Source organism: Danio aesculapii, chromosome 8 (assembly GCF_903798145.1).
Source record: "Danio aesculapii chromosome 8, fDanAes4.1, whole genome shotgun sequence".
NCBI lineage: Eukaryota > Metazoa > Chordata > Actinopteri > Cypriniformes > Danionidae > Danio > Danio aesculapii.
Genome location: NC_079442.1, coordinates 12,844,971 through 12,869,532, shown reverse-complemented (window position 1 = coordinate 12,869,532; position 24,562 = coordinate 12,844,971). Strand labels below are relative to the sequence as shown.

Below are 24,562 nucleotides of genomic sequence, written 5' to 3'. Positions count from 1 at the left end.
AGAAAAATGACAGGAACAAATACAGCACTAGGTTAGCTATACTGTGGTGTTGTTGTGAAAATGAACTTGAACCCTTTATTCCCCATAGCCGAATCTCCATCGGTCAGTGAACGTCATCTTCACGTCATGATCAGTCCCATGATTCCCCCGCGTCTCCGCTAGTGTCTGAAGTGAAAGCGTGTTCACATTTTACTGGAACTGTAAATCCATATTTTGGCGATGTACCACATCGATACGATCAATCAAAAGATCCAAACCCAACTCAATTTGTTTATTCGACTCTGAGTCAAATATTTTGCTAAAGAATCAATAGTTTTAAACAAGGTACACTTTTAGATTTAAACCTCAGCTGGATGTTTTCATTCACTTAGAGCTGTGTTACACACTGCATGGAAGCTCATTTTCAAAAACCCATAATAGGGGCTCTTTAGTCAGAGTATTGTCCTAATCATATTAAAATCGGATTATTGGTGTCCATGTAAATATATTCTGATAAATAAGCATATGTGATCAATTTCCATTGTTATGCATATATCTTTAGTCATTCCTGAGATGTAATATTTTGTAGTAGGTTTCCAAAGCTTTAAATGTCGACATCTTGTACATGTTTCTATATTTAAGTGTGTGGTATCTTTGTGCTGTAGGGGCGTTATCCACACTGAGGGCACCAGTTTTGGAATCGAACCGCTGGAAGGTTCCTCCAGTGATGAACACTTGGTTTATCGTTTGGAGGACGTACAGACACAACCTCTCAACTGTGGAACCCCTCACCCTTATAACCATGACAACCAATCTTCACCAAGGCAACCTATAATCAGCCATACCCATAACATCACGTTTGGTCAAGCTGGCATCCATTTAAGGGTGAGTCACTCCAAATCACAGCAATTACACAACCATGACTCTGATCTACATTTATTAGAGATTAGTCTGCTTCATAGATAAAATATATGTGTCATATTATGTTATTTTACTTTTTTTCGGCACCCCAGCTGCCGGAAGTAATCCGTATATTACAGATTTTTTTTTACAGTGTATATATGTTGCTTTAAAGTCCTTCATGTTGAACGCTGCCACAAACATGTTTGCTCAAGTTGCAAAAAATGGAATTCGCACCAGTAGGAATGGGTGGTGTATATTGTTTTTGCTGAATAAACTGCCAACTGTAATAGATTTTTTAGTTTTGTTATTTAACTGTGATATTAAATATAAACTGCGAATGTGAGTACAGTGTACAGTATCCTTCAGCAAGTAAAACAGTCACTTATGTAGCACTCTAACTAATGGCCAGTAACACGACTGATTGATATTGGGATGCTGTAAACCTCAGACTACGAAAATAAAAGTAAATAAAGTATTTCATAAAATGCTTAGTCTTGGTTGATATGTTGGTCAAATTATCATTGCATGATACAGAGCTTGTTACAATATCTGCTCTTTCAGTCCTTTTCTTTACAATATCACTCCCAAGCCTCCTGCTTGTTCCTAGTGCCTGCTTCATGGCAATTTTTTCAGGGCCTGTTGCTACACCAATAAAAATTAATTTAAAAATGTATTCTATGTAGGAAGAAAGCATCAAATACTCTCATAAAATCACGTCTGATTTCAATTTATTGTAGAAAGCTGACACTTATGAGGAATAAAAACCTTAAACCCGACTCTGTAAATGAACAATTCACAAAAAAAGATATCAGTATCCGCTTAGCCGAAGGGGTTGGAAAATATCATCACAAATCCAATATTGTGCAACTCTGCTATGTTTAACAAGGTCCAAATAAAATAATAAAAGTCCTTTTTCATTTCTGAATTATTTAAGTTTGTTTATTATAAAGATATTATTTGATTATTATGAAATTATTATTATGATTTTCTATTTAAGAAAATCTATTATATCTAATCTAATCTATACCTATTTAAGTAACTATATCATAGTTATACAACTATGAACCCCTTCTTTCTCCATGATACTTTTTGTGTCTGCTCCTACAAACTGGGATAGGCTTCAACGCTATTCAGATTCTTTATGTGATAAAGATATGTGTAAATAGCAGCTCCCGTTGGTCCTGGTTACGTAACATTGTAAAAATCAGCCAAAAGGTTATTCTGTATAAACAAAAGGCATTGTTAAGACTGTGAACATAGTTTATTCTTGTTCACTGTCTACTCTCGTGTAACTGCAAGCAACTATCGTCACTGTTCACACCAGTACGAGGCATCTCTGCTCATTCTGTCAAAATAAAAATATATTCCATTGCAAAATAAACCACTGAGTAATAAGAGAACCTAGTCCTAGAGCTGTGCATTCAGCTGCGTATATTGTGTATATTACAATATGTATGTTCAGATAGTCCATAACTACTGAACTGGAAAATGAGAATTACTGCATTAATTTTTACATTTTTGTCCTATGTTTGTTATAAACTCTCTAACATAAAGACTGTTCTGGTTTGTAGTTCACACTTGGCTTATGAAAGCTTGCGAGTATAATAAATGCACATGATAAGCTGATAAGAGGATAAATAACACCTTCTGTTCTGTACATGAATGTAATCAGCTGTAATCATGTCAGTCTTAAAATGTACATACAGTTGAAGTTTGAATTATTAGCCCCCCATGGTATATTATCCCCCCTAATTTCTGTTTAATGGAAAGAAGATTTTTTCAACACATTTCTAAACATAATAGTTTTAATAACTAATTTCTAATAACTGATTTTATCTTTGCCATGATGACACGACATAATATTCTACTAGATATTTTTCAAGATACTAGTATTCAGCTTAAAGTGATGTTTGAAGGCTTAACTAGGTTAATTAGGTTAACTAGGCAAGGTAGGATAATTAGGCAAATCATTGTGAAACGATAGTTATGCTAATAATATTGACCTTAAAATGTTTTTTAAAAATGTAAAACTGCTTTTATTCTAGCCGAAATAAAACAAATTAGAATTTCTCCTGAAGAAAAAATATTATAGGAAATGCTGTGACAAATTCCTTGCTTTGATAAACATCATTTGGGAAACATTAGAAAAATGCACATAAGGGCTAATCATTTTGACTTCAACTGTATCTCCATTCTCCTTCATTTTTATCAGACTTCTATACAGTTTTCAGTTCTCTGACGTCAAATGATTTGGCTTTTTTCTGACCTCTGTTACTAAATTTCCTTTGCAACATAATCTAGCATCACCATTCTTCTTTTTGTTATTTTTTGGAAAAGCTTTTAAATACTTTTTAAAGCAAAGTATCTTTTTGTAATAAAATAGAAACAGTAATAATAATAATAGGGCTATTTCACAGATATGGTGCTTGGTTGTCGCTATGATCGCCATTCATTATAATAGACTGTGAAGTTTAGTTTCCTTTACCCTTGGTACTCATTTTAACCATTTTAACCTTGGTACTCTTATTACGTAAATAAAATAATTAGTTAAAACACTTATGACTTTATTCACGCATCCACATACCCATACAAACCATAAATTAGGTCGTCTAATTGTAGGATTGAGTGTAATAAACTAGCTCAGGATCTTAATGCTGTCTTATTTAGTTTACTTAATATCATTTTACAGCAAATGGGCAGTATCTGCTAGGGCTGTGCAATTAATCTAAAATTCTTCTAACGAATATGAAAAAACATTAATCGAGATTAGGCATGGGCTGGTATAAGATTCTGACGGTATGATAACCTTGTATAAAAATATCATGGTTTCACGGTAATTAATGCTCTAAAATATATTCTTTTTAAATGTCTAGGTAAAAAACAAAAAACTTTACTTCTTTGAAAACAATATATTTTCTTTTCGAAAGATTAATAATATTTTGGGGCAGTAAACATGTCAGGCTAAATAATGAAAATGAATCATTGACTACTGCTCTTTTCATTTCTTTACAATTTAAAATGGCACCTTTGGATATTTTTTTCTGCTAAAGATACTGTTGTCCTAAGAAACAACAAAAATAACGTAAAAAAAAAAAAACCTTAGGAGCGGTATTACAGAAAATGTTGGCAGTTTTAAATACTTGACTTTTCCAAACCTCAGTATACCTTGAAAACGGTTATCGTCCCATGCCTAATCGATTATTGCATCATATACCGCCCCCTTTCCAGTTGTACACATTTGCTGCTCTGCAAAGCTCAGTTTCACGTGAAAATTACTCAAAGCTTGTACTGTAATGTAACTTTTGCAGCACGGGATGCACATCGTTCAATGATGTACATTTGAACACATCAAAAGTCACCTTAATGTGAGCGCTTTAATGGTCAAATAGGTGTCAAAACACTGTGTTTAGTAATTATTTATATTAACCGTCATTTGTGTAATAAACAAACGAGTTGAGAATCAAAATACATGTGAAAGAGAAACCATTAAACAGAACCGCACTGCTACAGCGCGCAGTATTCCTGCTGCCGACTGTTTGTATCATTAATCAAGCAACAAAAGGAGAAAAATCACTCACTGCTCTTGACTGAAGGTCTTTTGTAGCTTTAAATAAAGTTTTTTTTCTTACAGTGAAGATGCTTAAAGCACAGTTTGTTTCATATTTTTATTCTATTGTATTTATTTCCCTTTCCTTATTTATAGGGAGAAAAATAACTTTATACAGTTGAAGTCAGAAATATTGGCCCTCCTGAATTATTAGCGACCCTTTTCCCCCCAATTTCTGTTTAATTGAAAAAATATTTTTTAAGCCATTTCTAAACATAATGGATTTAATAACTCCTTTCTAATAACTGATTTCTTTTATCTTTGCTATAATGACAGTATACATAATATTTTACTACATCATTTTCAAGATACTAGTATTTAGATTAAAGTGTGATTAGGCAAGTGATTGTATTACAGTAGTTTCTTCTGCAGACAATCAAAAATATATATTGCTTAGGGGGGCTGATAATATTGACCTTAAAATACGCTTCAAAATATGTAAACCTGCTTTTATTCTAGCCAAAATAAAGATAAATAAGACTTTCTCCAGAATAAAAAATATTATAGGAAATACTGTGAAAAATTCCTTGCTCTGTTAAACATCATTTGGAAAATGTTTATTTAAAAAAAATTTTTTTTTTTTACTTCAACTGTAATCGTTTCAATAATCGTGATTACAATTATGACCAAAATAATCGTGATGATGATTTTTTCCCATAATCGACTAGCCCTAGTATCTGCTAAATTGAATTTTTCAGATAAATAAGGACTGATAGGAAACTAAACTGTTCAATGTCTATTATATGTCGATTGTAGCAACAGTTGGGCAACCGAAAACAACACTACACTTTTCCAGTCTCCAGCACCATATTTATGAAATAAGCCTAGGTCTTCTTAATATCATGCGTTGTGTTTTTCACACAGAGTTCTTTGTGTATGTGACACATATTAGGAATGGATTTTCTTGCGAGGTTGAGCCACACGGATTATAAAATGGTTTAAATCTGTAGCGCACCAACATATGGTGAAGTAGCACATCAGGGTGTCCCGAGTTCGAATCCCGGCTCAAGGACATTTCCCTACCCTACTCCCCTCTCTCTCTCTCTCAAACTTCGCTTCCTGTCTCAATACTGTCCTCTCTAATAAAGGCAAAAAGGCCAAAAATAAATCTTAAAATAAAATAAAATAAATTCTGTATTAATCATAACCCTAATGCACTACAACCAATTGTGGATCATTACGTATGCTCTTATTATTATTATTATTATTATTATTATTATTATTGTAATAATGTTGATGGCTCCCTGGCAATCAGGAAGAAAGAGGCAGAGAACCGGCAAACTTTTTAATAATTTTAATAATAAAAACAAATTCTTTTTATTTCTTCTTTATTTTTCATAGCGCTTTTACAATGTAGATTGTGTCAAAGCAGCTTAACAAAGAAGTTCTAGTAAATTAAACCGTGCTAGTCCAATTTTCAGAGTTGAAGTTCAGTTTAGTTTTGTACAGTGTGGTTTAAATTTTACTGCTGAAAGTCCCTGATGAGCAAATCCATCAATGCGCAGCTCCACATGTGCCAAACAAACAAAGTGTCCAGGCCTGGTCCTTTCTCGTCTTCCACTCTGGTCTCTCCACCTTTTACGTTTCCAGATCTCCTCTGTGAGACTCGAGACAGGTGGCGCATACAGGCGACAGTCGTTAACACTAATGCCATCGGCTTCATTCTGCTCTCTCGGGCAACCCCACTCACTACAATTATTCTTTATGTTTTGTTTTTATTTATTTTTTTGTTGTTTTGTTTTATTTTGTTTGCTTATTATTATATATTATATTATATATTATATATATAAATATATATTATATTATTATATTATGTGATGCTTGAAAATGCTAAAAATAACACTAGATTTTTTTTGTCTGTTTGTTCTAACAGCAAAAGAGGGCAGTGCTACACCAGACACACTACGTGGAGCTGCTGATGGTGGTGGATAATGAGAGAGTAAGTCATGTAAAATTTTTCCTTTCCTCATTGTTTGATGGTTATGTCACACTCAGCACGTAGCTCTTAAACTGTGTTCAGTTTGTGTGAGGCTGTTGAATGGAAGTGGCCAAGTGAATGAAAATGTTTGATTGCCCCTCTCTCAGTTAAAGAATAAATGTGGCAGTCGTAGAAAAGTTTCATTATTGAAAAATCATCCTACGTCCTTTTTTTTTCTTTTTTTTTACAGTATAACTACAAAAACAGAAATCATACAGCAGTTCGTGAGGAGGTGGTGCAGATTGCTAACTATGTTGATAGTGTAAGTTTTCCTGCTTGTTTTAATACAGTATGAATGCAAAGAATACCTTTTATTCAACACTACTCAAGTGAATAGACAGTTGAATTATTAGCCCTCCTGTACATTTCCTCCCCAATTACTGTTTAACGGATCGTAAGACATTTCTAAACATGATAGTTTTAGTAACTCATTTCTAATAACTGATTTCTTTTATTTTTGCCTTGATGACAGTGCATAATATTTTACTAGATATTTTTCAAGACTGTCAGGGTTTGGGTTAGGGAAGGACGAGGACTCAATTGCAGGGACAAAAACATGGGTTTATTAATTTTAAAATAAAATAAAAAGCAACAAAAACAAGCCTGAAGGGGAAAAGCAGGGCTGAACAAGACAGGACATGCCGATAAACGACAACAAACTGGCACAGGACAGCAGATGTGAGGAGAAAATAGAGAAGAAATAATGAACAACAGGTCAACTGAATAAACTTATAATGGGTTAACAAGGAGGGTGGGACTAGACAATAGACAGGAGAGCACTTAACACAAAAAAAACAACACAAGCCATGTGCTCACACAAATTGAGACTAGAACACGCAGCCAAAGAGAGAACTCATTAACCGTGTGTTCACATGAGACATGACACTAAAGCATGTGGCCACAACGTGCATGTTTCATCTTAACGCAAATCGAAACTAACTAGATACTGAGAATGAAACGGCATGCTACAGACAGAACAAAGACAAAAACCAGGATGAGAGCTCTCATCCCGAGCACGCCCGGACCTTGTGTGCCCCACGTCAAGCGGGAGCACGCACGGCCCGAATGCGGCCAAGACGGTGCTCATACAAAAGACAAAGACAGACATGAACAGAATAAGAATACCCGACCCAAGAAAACTTGAGTCGAGCACAACATATAAGACAAGACAGGTCTAGTGTCTGGACCCAAAACAAGAATTGACAAGACAGAAGTGGCAAAATCCTGACAAAGACACTAGTGTTCAGTTTAAAGTGACATTTAAAGGCTGGTTAATTAGGCAAGAGTAGGTTAGAGTAATTAGGCAAGTCATTCTATAACAGTGGTTTGTGCTGTAGACAATCAAACCTTGCTCTATTAAGCATAATTTGGGGAAAACAATTCACAGGAGGGCGAATAATTTTGACTTCAGCTGTATATAGCTTGTTAAATGCAAGCTGTTTAAAACACTCTGTTAACCCAGTGTTGGGTCAAATATGGACAAACACATTTAAAAAAAAAATCTGTTTCATTTAAATTTTAATAACCAAATTGTTGGGTTTGTTAAAATTTGGCTCATCATCTTTTTAGAGTGTAGTCATTATTTATACATCACTAAACAGTCATTATTAAGAGGAGTACTTGTCTTGTTTGATTTTCTTTCTGCTTGCCATTAGATGTATATACCTCTGAATATTCGAATTGTTTTGGTGGGGCTGGAGGTCTGGAACGTGCAGAACTTGATCAATATTGATGGCAGCGCTGGAGAGGTATTGGGCCGCTTTACTCAATGGAGAGAAAAAGAGCTTGTCCATCGTCGACGCCATGACAGTGCACAGCTCATCCTGTAAGAGCTTTTCTCTGTTGCAAAAAGTTTAAAGCAAATGTTAAAAGTAGGGCTTCGCAATATCGCAATGTGCGAATCTGCAAAAGACACTTGGCAGTATCTGGAATGTCGAGGTGGATTATAATTAAGCAGAACACGTGATTTGTGGAATCGTTGCATAATTTAACTCTAAAGCTAGTCGCACTCCGGACACGCCGCGACACAACACAGTCATGCCAGTTGGAAGTATTGCACACTAGATGCGAACATTCGAATGTTATTTAAAGTGAAACTATTCAGATGGCACTCTGTGGTATGGCAGAAATATGAATAGTGTCCTGAGTTGTAGCTGGTGACTGCGGACAACCGCCAACTTGCGGCACCGGTGTGCTTCCCCTGATAGAAATCTATGTTTAGAATTCTAAAATGCATGGCGCTGCGGAAGCGCAATGCGGCAGGTCGTCAAGCGGTCGGTGTGCGACCTCTTAAAAGAGTGAAATATTTTAAGGCCTGTGACTGTAAGATTTCAATTGAATTTAAGCCATTTAGGCAACAAAAATGATAAAGTTTGTAGCTTTAAGAAAGATTCTTTGTTTAAAATTGTCTGAATACTTTTAGACTCCCCAGAAAACCATAAAGCACTGTTTGTTACATTTGTGTCTTTGTTTTATTGTATTCATTTATACTTGTATTTTGTTTATTATACTTTTATGCAGACGCACTTTCCTACAAAAGTATTCCATGCTTTAACATTTTCACACTTTTCTCTCATTTAAACACTCTAAAAGTTCAAACTTTATGTGTATAAAAATAAGTCCTGTATTATAGAATGAAACCAAAGATCAAAACCTGTTGAGATGCTAGCATTCATCACTGTCAGCAAAAAATTCATAAAGCTTTTTTGCAGGTAATGTTGGCGTCCAGCGTAATGTTCTTTTTCCTGCACTCACTGATCCACAAAACTAAAGTAGACTCCATCCTTAAGGGGGTCGCACACTGAATGAGCTGCGCACATGAGAGTTGGAAGTAACACACATCAGACGCACACATTCGCATGCTATTTAAAATAAAATTATTCAGATGGCGCTCTGTGGCGCGGCAGAAAATTAAACGGTGTCCTGAGTCGTAGCTCAGCACCCCAGACAGCCGCCGGTGTGCGTACCCTGATATAAACCTATGTTTACAATTCTAAAATGCATGGCACATCGTGGCACAGGTGCATTCTGGTGTGTGACCCCCTTTACGATGGTTTTGCAGTGTTTCCTCTAGGATTTTTTTCTAGCTGTGGCGGCAGGCCTTTTACACAAATCTTCCAACTACCTGTGGAGTTATTTCAATGACAAATGTCCTGAGCGCAGTATTACAAGTCAAGATTGCATTATACTTATGTAATACGAGCATGCAAATACTTTTGCTTGAGTGCTGATTTCCTTTGTTCGTACACAAATTATTGCACGTCCTCAAATATACGCTTGTATACGAATATACAAATATACGATTGTCTTGTGCGCTCACAAATGAACAATGCTGAAGTGCGATTTGCTGCGTTTATGTAACAATTATATCTCCAACACTTATTAGATCTGCTAGGAACATTTATGAATGTCTCCAATAGACCTACAGAGTGGCATTAATGCGTTCTGAAGTAAAGTGAAATAGCTATAAACTTCAGAATAAAGTCACTGCATGCCGAGCCATAGACTTTTATCTATAAAATATAATTAAGGAAACTGTGTTCATCATAAGCTACGTCGCGTTTGCTATCCTCACGCATCATGCACCTGTCAGTCAGTCAGTATTTCACCTTAATAGGTTAAACAAATAGCGCACAGCACTACTACGATTATAGAAAAGTTGACGCTGTTATAATTCACTTACCTTTTAATACGTTTTGGTGCGATTTATAACCTGCTATTTAAAAAAACAACGACTGAATGTTTTGAATGAGAAGCTGTAATGTAGCCATGTTGGGAGGAATTTTGGTGTGGCACCCCGCCATGGAAGAATGAATGTAGCTGGAAACCATGTCTTGCTGTGGACAGTTACAACCCTTTTTGCATTCTTGTTGAAACACTGCTAGCGATAAAATATTTAAGTTAATTTAGCAAGTTGAACGCATTCTGTACTCTATGAGATTAATTGACAATGGTCCACTGCCAATCACAATGTGCTGTAAAAAAGCATGTCAAATTGCACAAAAAAATTCAGCGAAATGCTTTATTAAGAATTTGTGGTGGTGGGGGGTTGAATTGAGATCACAATTTTTTAATGATTAATTGTGCAGCCCTACAACAGGGGACTAACATTACTCACATTACTTTATATTAGCTTTATATAAGGACTTGTTCATACCTATCTTTCCAAGTTATTCAAAAACCCAGTACTAATTACCAGACACTCTCTTCAGGATATGAATCATCATTTGTGGATGATATCCAGAAATCAGAGCTCTATCATCAATAACCACTAGACCTTAATGTCTGTAAATAACTTTTTTTTTCGGTATTTTTTTTATCATAAAGCATCTTCAAAAAAATCAAGTATCCACTTTAGATTATCTATTTATTGATGATTTCTGTTTATTTAATTTATAGTTCTGTCAGTAATGATGCGCTCTGATTAATTTTCTCTCCTTTCACAGAAAGAAAGGGTTCGGTGGAACAGCAGGCATGGCGTTTGTTGGCACAGCTTGTTCCAGAAGTCACGGTGGCGGAATTAATGCGGTATGATGCCTCTGATCCACTCCTCATATGCTACAGACTTTCAGCATTATCTGAATCTATGTGTGTGTCTTTGTGTATGTGTATGAATGTGTATGTATGTGTGTGTGTGTGTGTGTTTTCCTCTCAGTTCACCAATAATAACGTGATGTCCTTTGCCTCCATTGTGGCTCATGAGCTGGGTCACAATCTTGGGATGAACCACGATGATGGCCGAAACTGTAAATGCGATGTCACACACTGCATTATGAACTCGGGAGCAACGTGAGTGTTTTTCTTTGTTTATGTCATACATTTTAGTGTTCTGCCTGGGTTCCCACGCTTCTTGAAAGTACTTTGATTTCAGGCATGTAGATCCAGGGCCTGGAAAGTACTTCGGTACATACTCTAGGTACATGAAAGTGCTTGAATAAAATTTTGAAATAAAGTTTGTTTATGGTTTTATTTCAATAGTTGTCCTTAATTAACCAAAACTGAACGAGAAATTCTTAAAATAAAAATCCTAAATTTTAAATCTTGTACAATAAAGAAGGATTTATACTTCAGAGTTAAGCACACGCTTATGGTTTGGCGCAGCATTCATGCGGTCGCATAGCCCTCGCCGTGGCTGATGCACACCTCCCAAAAAATGTAACTACACATCGCAATGACATGTATCGCAAGCTCTGTAATTGATCAGCTTGGTAGCTGCGATGATTGCGGACGGTGCTGGGAGCTACGAGCCCTATGGAGCGAGTATTTACAAGTGTCAAGTCCTGTGAAGGAGCTCCAGGTGGAAACTTTTGTTTTGTGTTTACCTTATGATTAAAGTTGTTGCACATCGACCAGTTCCCAACTCTGAATGAGCAGTTTTGAGCTACTTGACACAGAGGAACATAAAAACATTAAAACTGCCAGATAGCGTTTCGTGTTAACAGCAGAAGTATAAATGCATGACTACATGCAGGGCAGGCGCTGTGGGTCATGGCGATCACTCGATGCAGAAGATAAATCAGCCTTAACACTATAATGCAATGCGCAAATAATGCACATTTGATCAATGTTTCCGACACTACATTTGATTATTACCAGTATTGAATTCAACTCATTTTAATAAAGGTCTTTAAACATGTTAAAAACAGTTAATATTTTTAAAAATAACTAACATTTTTATGTAAATGTTACAGTACTTCCCACAGGTTTGAAATATACTTACGGTGGTAGACGGATTGAAACACCATTTACCCACATCACATAAATAGTTAACTATATGTGACAACAAAACATAATTTGATTTTCAACTGTACCTTTATTTATTATGACACTGTTATGCACTGCTTCTTTTCAATGGGTTAAAGTAAAAAATAGACTGTTTAAATAAAAATAAATCTACTATTTCTCTTACCTTTATACTATTCAGGAGCCATGTGCACCCATTGACAGGTCAAATGTGCTTCTCTCTCTCTTTCAAGTTCAAAGCAAATTTGAATGTCAAAGCAGTTTAGAGATGTATATAAAATAGCCTATGTAATATATTGACATCAAATTAATAAAATCAAATTAATAAAATAATCAGCAAATGTGAAATAAATGACAAAAATGGAATAAAAACAGACAATATCTCTAAAAATGATCATAATGACAAGATTAAAACATGTAGATTATTAAAATAAGGCAAATGCATCGATTACCCTTTACTAGGTACGCATGGAATCTGCACGCGCAGAAATCCGCAGATTCTCAGCCCATGAATGAGTCTATGTATTTAGTTGTGTGTAAATTTTATATTTATTCAGTTTTTTTTTTTTTTTTATAAATTTCAGTATTTCAGTTAGTGCGCCGACATATGGTGCAGTAGCACGTCAGGGCATCCTGAGTTTGAATCCTGGCTCGAGGACATTTCCCTACCCTACCCCCCTCCCTCTCTCTTTCTCTCCAACTTCGCTTCCTGTCTCATTACTGTCCTGTCTAAAAAAAAGGCCAAAAATAAATCTTTAAAAAATATATATATAATATGAAAACATTTATATGATTTACTCACAATACAGATTTTAAAGTAATAATTTCTGTCTTTTAGTAGATATATGGTAGAGATATTATATGAGAGACTTGCTTTGTATACCAAATAAATAGATCTAATAGTATTTGCATTGTAAACATTAAATAAAAGTCAAAAATAGTATTTTTTTATTCATTTAGCATGTTCAGTTTTTCAGTTATGATTCTCCCAAAATCATTCTGCATAAATCCGCAGATTTTTCACAATATTCTGTGCAGAAACAGCAAAAAATGTCTGCAGATTCCGTCTGGCCTTAACCCTTACTAATGGTGTACATATATTTTGCCGCCAGTTTAGACCAGACATTTCATCCTCTTTGAGTATATAGTAAAGTTGTTTAGATTAAGAAAAATTATTGTGCGCAGTCGGCTGCAAAGCTAATCAAATGTAGGCCTAAATAAAAAGATAATGCAAAACTGCATAGGAGCTTTATAAAGCGAAAGCAAAAGTTGAGTCCTGGACGTTTTAGGAGATTTAGAAAGCCCAGTTGGACGAATTTTTTAAATCCCAAAAAGGCGCGTCCTTGTGGTAGTGTTGACAGTTCATGCGCACACACCGAAACGGGTAAAAGAGAGAAGTTTTTCCACTACATAATCGATCACGATTTGGGTATATTGGACAGATACAAAAAAAGTGGTGATAATTAGGGCTGGGCGATTTGGCATAAAATCAAAATCTCGATTAATTGAACATATTAACTTAATTATGATTAGTGAACGATATTTGGATATAAAATATTTTTTTATTTATTTTTATTCATTTATTTCTTTTTTTTGCCTTCATTGTTCACTGATAAGTTTTGTACAGTAAATATGCTCACATATTACAAGTCAGAGATTTTTGAATGAAGGGTGCATTACTCGATTTGAAAATAATTGAAGGAAACACACACTATCTACTATCTGTGATTATTTATTGAACATCAAGGTTAAACAACTGAAATTAAAACACACATTGCCTAAAACTAACAGTTACTTTTTTCTTATAAAAAGTGAAAATAAATACTTTTGGAAACAAAATAAAATATTTTCAGTGCTTTTCATATTAAAAGTAGAAAATAAGCAGCATCTGTTTAAAAAAAATAGCTCTTGTCTATACTGTAAATAATATTTTAAACTGTGCATTCTGTTAACAACTATTTTAATGTAAATAATAATTTTAATGTAATGGAAAATATGCCATCTCAAGGCATCTCTGGCGCAGCTTACGATCATCATCAATTTAGTGCAAGAATGGGTCCATCTTCCTACATGACCAGAAATCTGATGTGGCTGCAAAGTGGCAGCAGAAGTATAAATCGGCCTCAGACTTTTAAGGCTGATTTATACTTCTGCATCAAGTGATTGGCGTGACCCACGGTGCCTGCCTTGTGCGTAGGCGTGCATTTATACTTCTGCATGCTGTTTGTGTTGCTCTGCAATAACTCTTCTCAAACGCTAGCTGGCAGTAGGTTTTTAATGTTTCTCTGTGTTTTCTTCGCTGGTGTTTTGTTTTTTCTGAATGCTACCTTAATGTACATGAAGTTAAAACTCGCTCATTTAGAGGTGGGAACCTGCGGATGTGCAACAACTTTAATCATAAAGTAAACACAAAATAAAAGTTTCCATCTGGAGCTCCTCCACAGGACTTCACACTTGTAAACACTCACTCAAACGACAGGTTCTCTGCTGTCCTGTGGCTCTCCACACCGCCCACGCGTGTCAACACTACCAAACCGACCAGTCACAGAGCTTGCGATACATGTCGTTGCAACGTGCAGATACATGTTTGAGAGGTGCATCGGTATGTGGCTGCGCAGGACCATACGTGTGCTCTCGATGCAGATGTATACTGTAAATCAGCCTTAACAGAGTGGGGTCACGTGACTCCACACAAATCAGATCGATTATGGGTTTTGAATGTTGATTTCGATTAATCGCCCAGGCCTAATGTTAAAAATAGGTAAAAAAAAAAAAAAAGTGCCACTAAATATACTTGGGTGGCTGTTAATATACCTGGGCGGTAACGTCTATGTGTGGGAAGCACTGTGTTAAGTACAGTAAGGACTTTCATGTGGATCCTCACATATGTTGAGGGTATGAATTACAAAGGTGTTTGATTTACAATGATGGGTGTTTAAAAAGTACTTGAATCTGATCTTCATGAAAGCATGAGAACTCCGGTTGTGTGGGATGTTTGTTTTGACTTGTTTTGTTTCTTTGTTTTTAGTGGTTCTCGTAACTTCAGCAGCTGTAGTGCCGATGACTTTGAGAAGATGATCTTGAATTCGGGGGGCCGCTGTCTGCTGAACATACCGCGGCCTGATGAGGCGTACAGCGCCCCCTTCTGCGGGAACAAGCTGGTGGACGTGGGTGAAGAGTGTGACTGCGGATCAGAGGAAGTGAGTTTGCTGACTCCAGATCAGATTAGATATTGGGCAGACTGTTGACTAATTTAGTAACCAGCTCTGCTGTTGTGCTATTTTATAATGAAAATAAATCACCTCAGGTTACATAACCCAGTTTCCTCAGAGGGCAAAAGGACTATGGGAACACAAGATTAGATGCAATGCGACATTGCTTGGATGGCATAACTGGTTTCCTGCACAACAACAAGGAAACCAGAAACCACAAGCGTTTCTTCAACCATTGACATTAAAACATATTACTTGCTGTTACGAGTTTAAATGTTAAAAGGGATGAGACGTAACATTTAAGTGAGAAAGTGATATAATGTGTGCAACAAATTAAGGATAAGACCGATACGGGGAGGAGTTTAAGCAGTCTTTACTCAAATTATGATTAAAATAAAGAAGAAAAGGGCGACGCGGTGGCGGAGTAGGTAGTGCTGTCGCCTCACAGCAAGATCGCTGATTCGAGCCTCGGCTGGGTCAGTTGGCGTTTCTGTGTGGGGTTTGGATGTTCTCCCCGTCGTTTGCGTGGGTTTCCTCCGCGTGCTCCGGATTCACCCACAGTCCAAAGACATGCGGAATAGGTGAATTGGGTAAGCTAAATTGTCCGTAGTGTATGTGTGTGAATGAGTGTGTATGGGTGCTTCCCAGAGATGGGTTGCAGCTGGAAGGGCATCCGTTGCGTAAAACATGTGCTGGATTAGATGGCGGTTCATTGCGCTGTGATGCCACAGATTAATAAAGGGACTAAGCCGAAATGAAAATAAATGAAGAAGAAAAGATATCGACAATAATATGTACATACAAAACATGAGTGTTAGCTAAACCAAAGAAATAAACAAAAGAAACTCCTTAAATCTAACTTCTAAACTGAAGGAAATAATGAAGAATTAAAACAAAAACCGAGATCTTCAGTGCATGTGACACCTGATCTTAAAGAATTATGCAAAGGAATGAAAACCTACAAAGATGGCAAAACACCCAAGATCCAATCTAACAAAACAAACTAATCTAATACAAATATAAAACAAGAAAAAACCTTATTGCTCAAATTAGTATCAATCAGCTACAACAAAACAAATCTTACACAGAATCAACAAAGTTGAAAGAATGAACTCAAGTCATTAAGGCTGGAAAAAGACCCTACACACGATCTTAATTCAGATTTTCTACGATTCAGCCAATTATATTTTCAAAGTCAGGAGAGAAGCAAGGCAGTCACACAAGTCTTCACTTTGTTCTATATACTTTGCTCAGCAACATTTAGAGGTGTCCATGGTGTTAAAGTGTCACATACTCTATTTATAAGATATAATTTACCCAAAATTGTAATTTCTGTGTTAACGTAATGATGTGACTACTTTAGTGAACAGAACCTGCATAGGCTGTGAATAACAGGTAATAAAGTTGTAAATACCGTTCAGTTTGTTGCACAGATCGATCGTTTGAGAGCCACATGGGAAGTATTATTTGCATGTGTGTTTTTTTTTTCCCCTCAAAGTGACTGCAGCCGTCATGACATGAACCGCACTCGGCAGTGAAAGTGAAACCAACGCGCACATCATTTAAATGATCATATCCCATTTGATATCTTTTTTCTTTCATAGCGAAGACGAAGTGTTTTGCATGAAAATAAATGAGTCAGTATAACTACTCTAACCTATATAATGCAAGAGGGAATCTGATAATGACAAATGTTTACATTTTACCACTAAAAAAAGGTCTAATGTTGTAAATGACAAATGACAAGCATGTCTCAAACACAAAAATTTCACTTCAGAATGATGAATAGTTGTATTGTGATCATCACTTTACATTTACATTTAGTCGCTTTTATCCAAAGCGACTTACAAATGAGGATAAGAAAGCAATTTACACAACTATAAGAGCAGCAGTGAATAAGTGCTATAGACAAGTTTCAGGTGTGTAAAGTCTAAGAAGCAAAGCAATAGTAATGTTTTTTTTTTTTGAGAGAGAGAGTACAGTTAGTGGTATAGCCAGAGAGGCAGTTACAGATTAGGAAGGAAAGTGGAGACTAAATAGTTGAGTTTTACTTAGTTGAACTTTACTGTAAATTAACAGTCAGGACAAATTTAAATTCTGTTCAAGTCCACCATTCCAAGTCTATAGAAAATTAATTTAACCAACAGTAGACCTGCACATAGGCCGAATATTATTATTGATGTTTTACCATATGTTTGAGATTGAACAATAATAATAGGCAACTAATATTAACCTATATTTTACATCTACACAATCGTGAGAAAATCATTATCTTAATTTTAATTAAAAAAAAATGTTATTCTCATTTTAGCCAGAATCGTGCAGCCCTACAAATCATGTCAGGTATCTGAAGTAATAAATAAACAAATGAAAAATCATGTCGAGGCTGAGCGCACACCGCACACTGAACCTTTAAAGGTTCCATGAATGCTTTAAAATGTCAATTTCTTATTCGATGTTTGACAGAATCTCAAACGAAACACGAAGAGAGGGTGGGACTTAGTGTAGCCCCTCCCCTTAAAAAAAAAAAAAAAAAAAAAAAAAACAGCCAATAGCATTTTGTTTGATCACCACTCTACCAGTGAGTGGTGGAGCTCAAGCACATCAAATGTGAAGCGTCTTAAATGGGGCGGGGCATGTCAGATACTAGAGAGCATTTGATTGGTCACAATTTGAGTTAGGATTAAACTATAAGCCTTACATGTTTATATTAGTTTTATATTTTCTAAACACAAAATTTTGTCAGTGTTTTGGTGCACACTAGCTTATAGATATCCTATACACAAACAATACTGTTACTAGCATCTAAAAAAACTTTACTTTCATGGGACCTTAAGAAGTATGGTAGAGCTGGTGATGTCATAATGATGATTGACAGGAAGACTAACCAATAAACACAAACCTAATTGTGGAGTAAGAACGGAGACAGATAGGAGAGTGAAAAAACAAAATAATGTACATAAAAACACCCATGGAACGGAACACTTGCTTATTCGTGCCCATAATACATGAATGAATAACCAAACCAGGTGTGTGCAGTCCAGCAGAAGGTGGAATTTTCTATCATCTCGACACCTCTGTCTGGAGTTCAATGGAGTCAATGGACTTTGTGACATGTCCATCATGCACTTTGGCACTTTTTTTCTTTTCCCTACTCTTATAATTCACAAATACACTGAATGGCGTCTATTTTAATGTCCATCATGCACTTTGGCACACTTAGAAAGTAACTTCATTAGTAGGATTGGCATGTATGCACATGGTCACATGAGGGCTTTCCTGTAGCTTCTACATCATACTGTTGACGTAGCGTCGTGTTGCTTTTGAAAGGTAACTCAGTAATACTGTGCTCTATCATTAATGAAGACTGTTGAGAAGTTCTACAGATTGTTTATTTATGTGTGCGTTTCAGGAGTGTGAGAAGGACCCTTGCTGTGAGGCGAAGACGTGTAAGCTGAGGTCAGGTGCTCAGTGTGCGTTTGGAGTCTGCTGCAAGAATTGCTGGGTAATAACACCTTTTCTTACACCGTAGCAGAGATGTTAACCTTATTTTTAACTAAGCTATTTATAAAACAATTAATTATACAATTAATAAGTAATCTAATAAATCATTTAATTTGAATTTGAAATAATATTATTGAAGAAGTTTATAAATAGTAAATATTACATAAACATTTAAGAATGTCATGAAATGCTTTTCCAAACTGTTTTTGTTCCTCAAGTTCATTTTATAAAGTCTGTAAAGCTTTTTTAGTGGCAATTTATTTATTTTTATTTTTTGCTCAACACTTTACTTGAAGGGATGTTCGTTAGCAAGACAGCTAATTTTATTGTCTTGGTAATTTCAAGTTGTCATGACAAAGACAAAAGCAGGTTGTGATGAATTTACTTATTTCAAGTTTACTTATGTCAAAACAAACAATATCATCTTTGCATTTAAAATGTCATAATTGAGGGAATGACACTTACTCACAGTTGTTATAAGCATGCACAAAATCTCATTCATATTTTTGACTTGTCATATTTATAGTTTCATGACAGTCTTATGAACACCCCTTTGAATAAAGTGTTACCAGTTTCTGTTTAAAAGTTTTATCTAGCAGGGTTTTAAAAAGTCAGAAAATGTCTTAAATTTCAAAAACTAAATTTTAGGCCTTAAAATGTTTTAAATTTACTGCAATATTGTGTTGTAGGTCCTAAATCATCGTAAACAAGTCCTAATTTTCCTATGTCCAACGTTCTAGTCAGGCAAACACTCGTGCAATCACTTACAGTCCATCTCAATAACTTTTAATATTTTTAATATTTACCAATATGTTTAATTATCTTCTATATAATATCCTTTTTTCAAAGTTATCCATGCATACATTTAGTTTATTATAGGTTTAAAACTTGTAAAAAAAATTTAAAGAAATAATATGTTGGGGGAAAAGTGCATTTACAGTTGGAGTCAGAATTATTCGCCCCCCTGTTTATTTTTCTTCCCAATTTCTTTTAATGTAGGGAAGGTTTTTTTTTTTTTAAACATTTCTAATCCTAATAGTTTTAATAACTCATCTCTAATAACTAATTTATTTTATCTTAGCCATGATGACAGTAAATTATATTTTATTAGATATTTTTCAAGACGCTTCTATACAGCTTAAAGTGACATTTAAAGTTAATTAGGTTAACTAGGCAGGTTAGGGTAATTAGGCATGTTATTGTATAATGATGGTTTGCTCTGTAGACTATCGAAAAAATATAGCTTAAAGGGGCTAATAATACAAAAATGGTTTTTAAAAAATTTTAAACTGCTTTTATTCTTGCTGAAATAAAACAAATAAGACTTTCACCAGAAGAAAAAATATTATCAGACATACTGTGAAAATTTCCTTGCTCTGTTAAACATAATTTAGGAAATATTTTAAAAAGAAAAAAAATTCAAAGGGGGTTTAATAAATCTGATTGCAACTGTATACACCTAAAGTATGTGGCTAAGCCTTTTTTGATGAGGCAAATAAAAATCTTTTCCACTGGCCCAACCAGTCAATTAAAAATCCTTAGTGTTGTGTCTAGCCCTGTATAAGCCTGAAATTTCATTCGTAATGGTTTTACATTTGACTTGATGAAACCTTCAGAGACCCTGTTATCAGCATTAAAGCATTTAATAGGAGTTATTTTTAAGCATTAGATATAGCAATGGTAATACAAGCTACAATGAAAAAAATTATCTCATGCAGATATTTCTGTTCAGGGTATGTACTGATTCCATTAGCCACCGTCAAACATGCTAAATATGTTGGTAGCATAAAATGCTGAATTTAAGTATATTACAAACACATTGAAACATATGTTTCTTACCTGCATTACCTATAAAGATAAAAGGCATTTCCATGTTATTCAATAATAAGTATTTTGAAATAATTTTTTTTTTGTTTTGATATGTAAAGAACAGACTATCATTTTTTTTCTCTTTTTTTTGTGAGTCCCTCAGTCATGCATTCAGCCATGCATTTCTAATGTTTAGGAGAGTTTGCAGAGCTATATTATACTAATTTTAAACTAGGGTGTAACATTTTAACTCTGAAACTTACAGTATATATCCCAGTGATGGGTTGCAGCTGAAAGGGCATCCGCTACGTAAAGCATATGCTGTATAAACTGGCAGTTCATTCCGCTGTGGCAACCCTGGATTAATAAAGGGACTGAGCTGAAAAGAAAATGAATGAATGAATGAATAAACTTTACAGTTCCGTTTTGATACAGAGTAACCCTTCAAATGTGTAACTGTCAAGAAAATGTTTTGCTCTTTAATTTAAGAGATTACAAATTAAACATTTGGAAACCAACTGAAATAAATGAGTATAAGCTGACATGCTAAAAATCATTAAATTAAAATATGTTAAAGCTAAATAGACTTTAAAAGAACAAAAACTAAAAGTGTCAAAAAAGTAAACAAATTAAGAAGAAAATCGAAAATATGAAAAAAAATCCTTACTTTAATCCTTACTTTTAAAATTGATTTATGCTAAATGCCTAAAATGCTGCTTTGTAAGATAACTTGTTCTGGCCAGATTGCATGACATAACTATATTGGATCCCACTTTATATTAGCTGGCCTTAATTATTATTTACTACTGCAGAACACTATTGAGGTGGGAGGGTTTAGGGTTGGGTTTAGGAGTAAGGGATGGTCAACAGTGTAATTACAGAAATTATTTACAAATGTAATCACAATCAATCATAAGTACAATGAAAAAACATGTATATACACTAAGTATATTGTAACAAATGATTCATTTCAGTGTAAGGAAATCTTGGTTAAGGCCACCTAAAATAAAATGGGACCCTGTATTGTCCTTCACACAGTGAATTTAAGACTAAATGTAGTTAGTCAAGTCTTTAGATTTCATCTGTTGTATTTATATACCATTTAACAATGTTCGATTTTTCTCTTTGTGTGTGTCAGTTTTTGCCTGGAGGCAGCGTGTGCAGAAGCAGCACTGACGAATGTGATTTGGCGGAGTACTGTAACGGCTCATCTGCACTCTGTCAGAATGATGTCTTCAAACAGGACGGCCATCCCTGCAAACAAGACACGGCATACTGCTACAATGGCCAGTGTCAGCACTATGACACTCAGTGTCAGGACATATTTGGCAAGAGTGAGTACACATCATTTTGTATTTGTGGAAGTGTGTAATTTAAAGGTGCTGTATGTAATTTTTTTACTCTTCTAAAGCATAAAAATACCATAATATGCTTGCAGATAATAAGGAAAGTGAAAATGTGTTGTTTGCCGGAACGTCTGTCTTTGTTTTGGTTCTTTTAACCCGCCTAAATCCACTTTAGCTAATTATATTTCAGCACCCCAGGTTGCCTTTGTGGAAAACAGCGTATTTCATTCATTCAGTCATGAAGGCTCTCAAAGTGTGTGTCCGCGATCGGGAGTAATAGCCCTGAAATGAGACACAAATTCAGAGTTCCACATGAGGTGGTAATTAATTAGCAAGAAATATACATATTACGATCGAAACATGACAAAAATTCAAATACAGCTATTCAGAAGCACAGAATAGTGCACTCACTGCACTTCAGGGAAATGGTAAGGATTATAATCTAATTAATACAAATTAAACCTCTTTAACATTGTTAAATGTACATGCTGAATCACTGATACGTGTTGGCTTGCACTGAGTCACAGTTCTGAAGTTCCATTTTAAACTGTTTAAAACATGACAAATTTACCTTTTAAATGAGATTTTTAGACCCAGATAAGGTATGGAAGTTAGGAATATCCTAAATAATCTTGGACATTTCTTTTACAAATGTCTTTGTATTTACATCAAGCACAAAAAAAAACATTTCATTGGGAAGATGTCACTGAGAAAGGACAAATAATTGAAAAGTATTTTAGGAAAATCATGTTAATTGTTAAAAAAAACAATTAAAATAATTACATTTAAGTATTTGTTTTCTTTAGAGTAAAAGAACGAATAATAGCTCAGCTTTCAGTTGTTGTTGTTTTTTTACAATGAGAGGATTTGATGTCAGAATAAATGCAGAGAATCGCTGATGTGACTCATCTCTCTTTACTTCCTTGTAGAGGCTAAAGCTGCTCCTGAGCTGTGTTTTAAGGATGTTAACTCTAAAGGCGATCGCTTTGGAAACTGTGGCTACCATTCCAGTGGATTCAAGAAATGTGAAAGCAGGTACAGTAAGATATATGTCATTCCAACTCCATTCAAACTTTACAATTAGGAAATTCTAAATGCTGGCCTACATTCATAAGGACACAAACAAACTTTTTCTACCTGCAGGAACGCCATGTGTGGGAAGCTACAGTGTGAGAATGTTCAGTTGTCTGTCATATTCGGCATCAAGCCATCAATCATCCAGACCCCCATTGCGGGCACTACCTGCTGGGGTGTGGACTTCCTGTTGGGCTCTGACGTACCTGATCCCGGCATGGTCAATGAGGGCACCAAGTGTGGAGATAATAAGGTGAGAGAGAAAAGAAATTTTCAATAAGTTACTAAACATAGAAGGTTTCTTCTTGAAGTGTGCAGATAGGAAACAAAGAAGGTTAACCACTTCCATGTACACTACCTGACAGAAGTCTTGTCATCAATCACAGTTTTAAGAGCAACAAATAATAACTTGACTTCTAGTTGATCATTTGAAAAAGTGGCAGAAGGTAGATTTTTTTTTTCATGAAACATCTGTTGAACTGCATCACAAATACTGCAGACCCAAGATTCTCACAGAAATCAGTCAAGTTTTGGGTTTGAGGTTACATTCTGTATGGGGGAGTGCGAGAGATCTGCAGAGAATCAAGACATTTGTGCTGCCCATTACATTACAAACAACAGGAGAGGGCAAATTCTTCAGCAGGATAGCGCTCCTTCTCATACTTCAGCCTCCACATCAAAGTTCCTGAAAGCAAAAAAGGTCAAGGTGCTCCAGGATTGGCCAGCCCAGTCACCAGACATGAACATTATTGAGCATGTCCGGGATAAGATGGAGAAGGAGGCATTGAAGATGAAGAATCTTAATGAACTCACCGGAGTCAAGTTATTATTTGTTGTTCCTAAAACTTGGATAGGCGTTACGACTTTTGTCAGGTAGTGTATATGAATGTGTTAAGTAAAAAAGTGATTTTATTATTAGATAAAATCCCCTATTCCTTCGGATAATTGCTTTTTTTATTTTTTATTTTTCATAAATCTTTTTGTGTAGACATAAAGCAGCAGACCAATGTCATAAACACTGCAGTGCTGATATACAGCAGTTACAGTGTTATGAGGGTGATATTTCTTTTATGCCACCGTTTGGTGGCATAAGTGTGTAAATAAACAAAAAAACAAACACAGAGTGTCTCAAGAACCTTATGTGTGAGGAACTACTTTCTTCCGCCACAGATTCACATGTAAAGTTGACTGGAACCGCTGAGCAAAAGCTAAACTAGCATTTGAATCAATTTATTGGATCACATAAAGTATTGTAATGACAAAACAGAGGAATTGCTCACAAATCAGCCAGAATGATAATGCCGAAATGTAAAATCAATAAGTCAATGGCGTTGTCTGTATTACTTACATTTGGGAATTCATCAACATTAAAATGGTCTCAGATATACATTAGGTGGTCCAACAGTCA

At 35.3% G+C, this 24,562-nt stretch overlaps 1 protein-coding gene across 2 annotated transcripts in view; it reads left to right on the top strand.

The window, feature by feature from the left end:
* Positions 1-24,562, top strand: part of adam9 (ADAM metallopeptidase domain 9) — a 97,798-nt gene that overhangs the window by 53,268 nt on the left and 19,968 nt on the right. For both annotated transcript variants that reach the window (XM_056463239.1, XM_056463238.1), the window contains exons 6-16: positions 645-864; positions 6,363-6,428; positions 6,658-6,729; positions 8,123-8,292; positions 10,913-10,994; positions 11,122-11,255; positions 15,238-15,409; positions 18,834-18,926; positions 21,873-22,068; positions 23,010-23,115; positions 23,224-23,407. In XM_056463239.1, the coding sequence (XP_056319214.1) occupies positions 645-864; positions 6,363-6,428; positions 6,658-6,729; positions 8,123-8,292; positions 10,913-10,994; positions 11,122-11,255; positions 15,238-15,409; positions 18,834-18,926; positions 21,873-22,068; positions 23,010-23,115; positions 23,224-23,407 (1,495 nt within the window). The remainder of the gene's footprint in view (positions 1-644; positions 865-6,362; positions 6,429-6,657; positions 6,730-8,122; positions 8,293-10,912; positions 10,995-11,121; positions 11,256-15,237; positions 15,410-18,833; positions 18,927-21,872; positions 22,069-23,009; positions 23,116-23,223; positions 23,408-24,562) is intronic.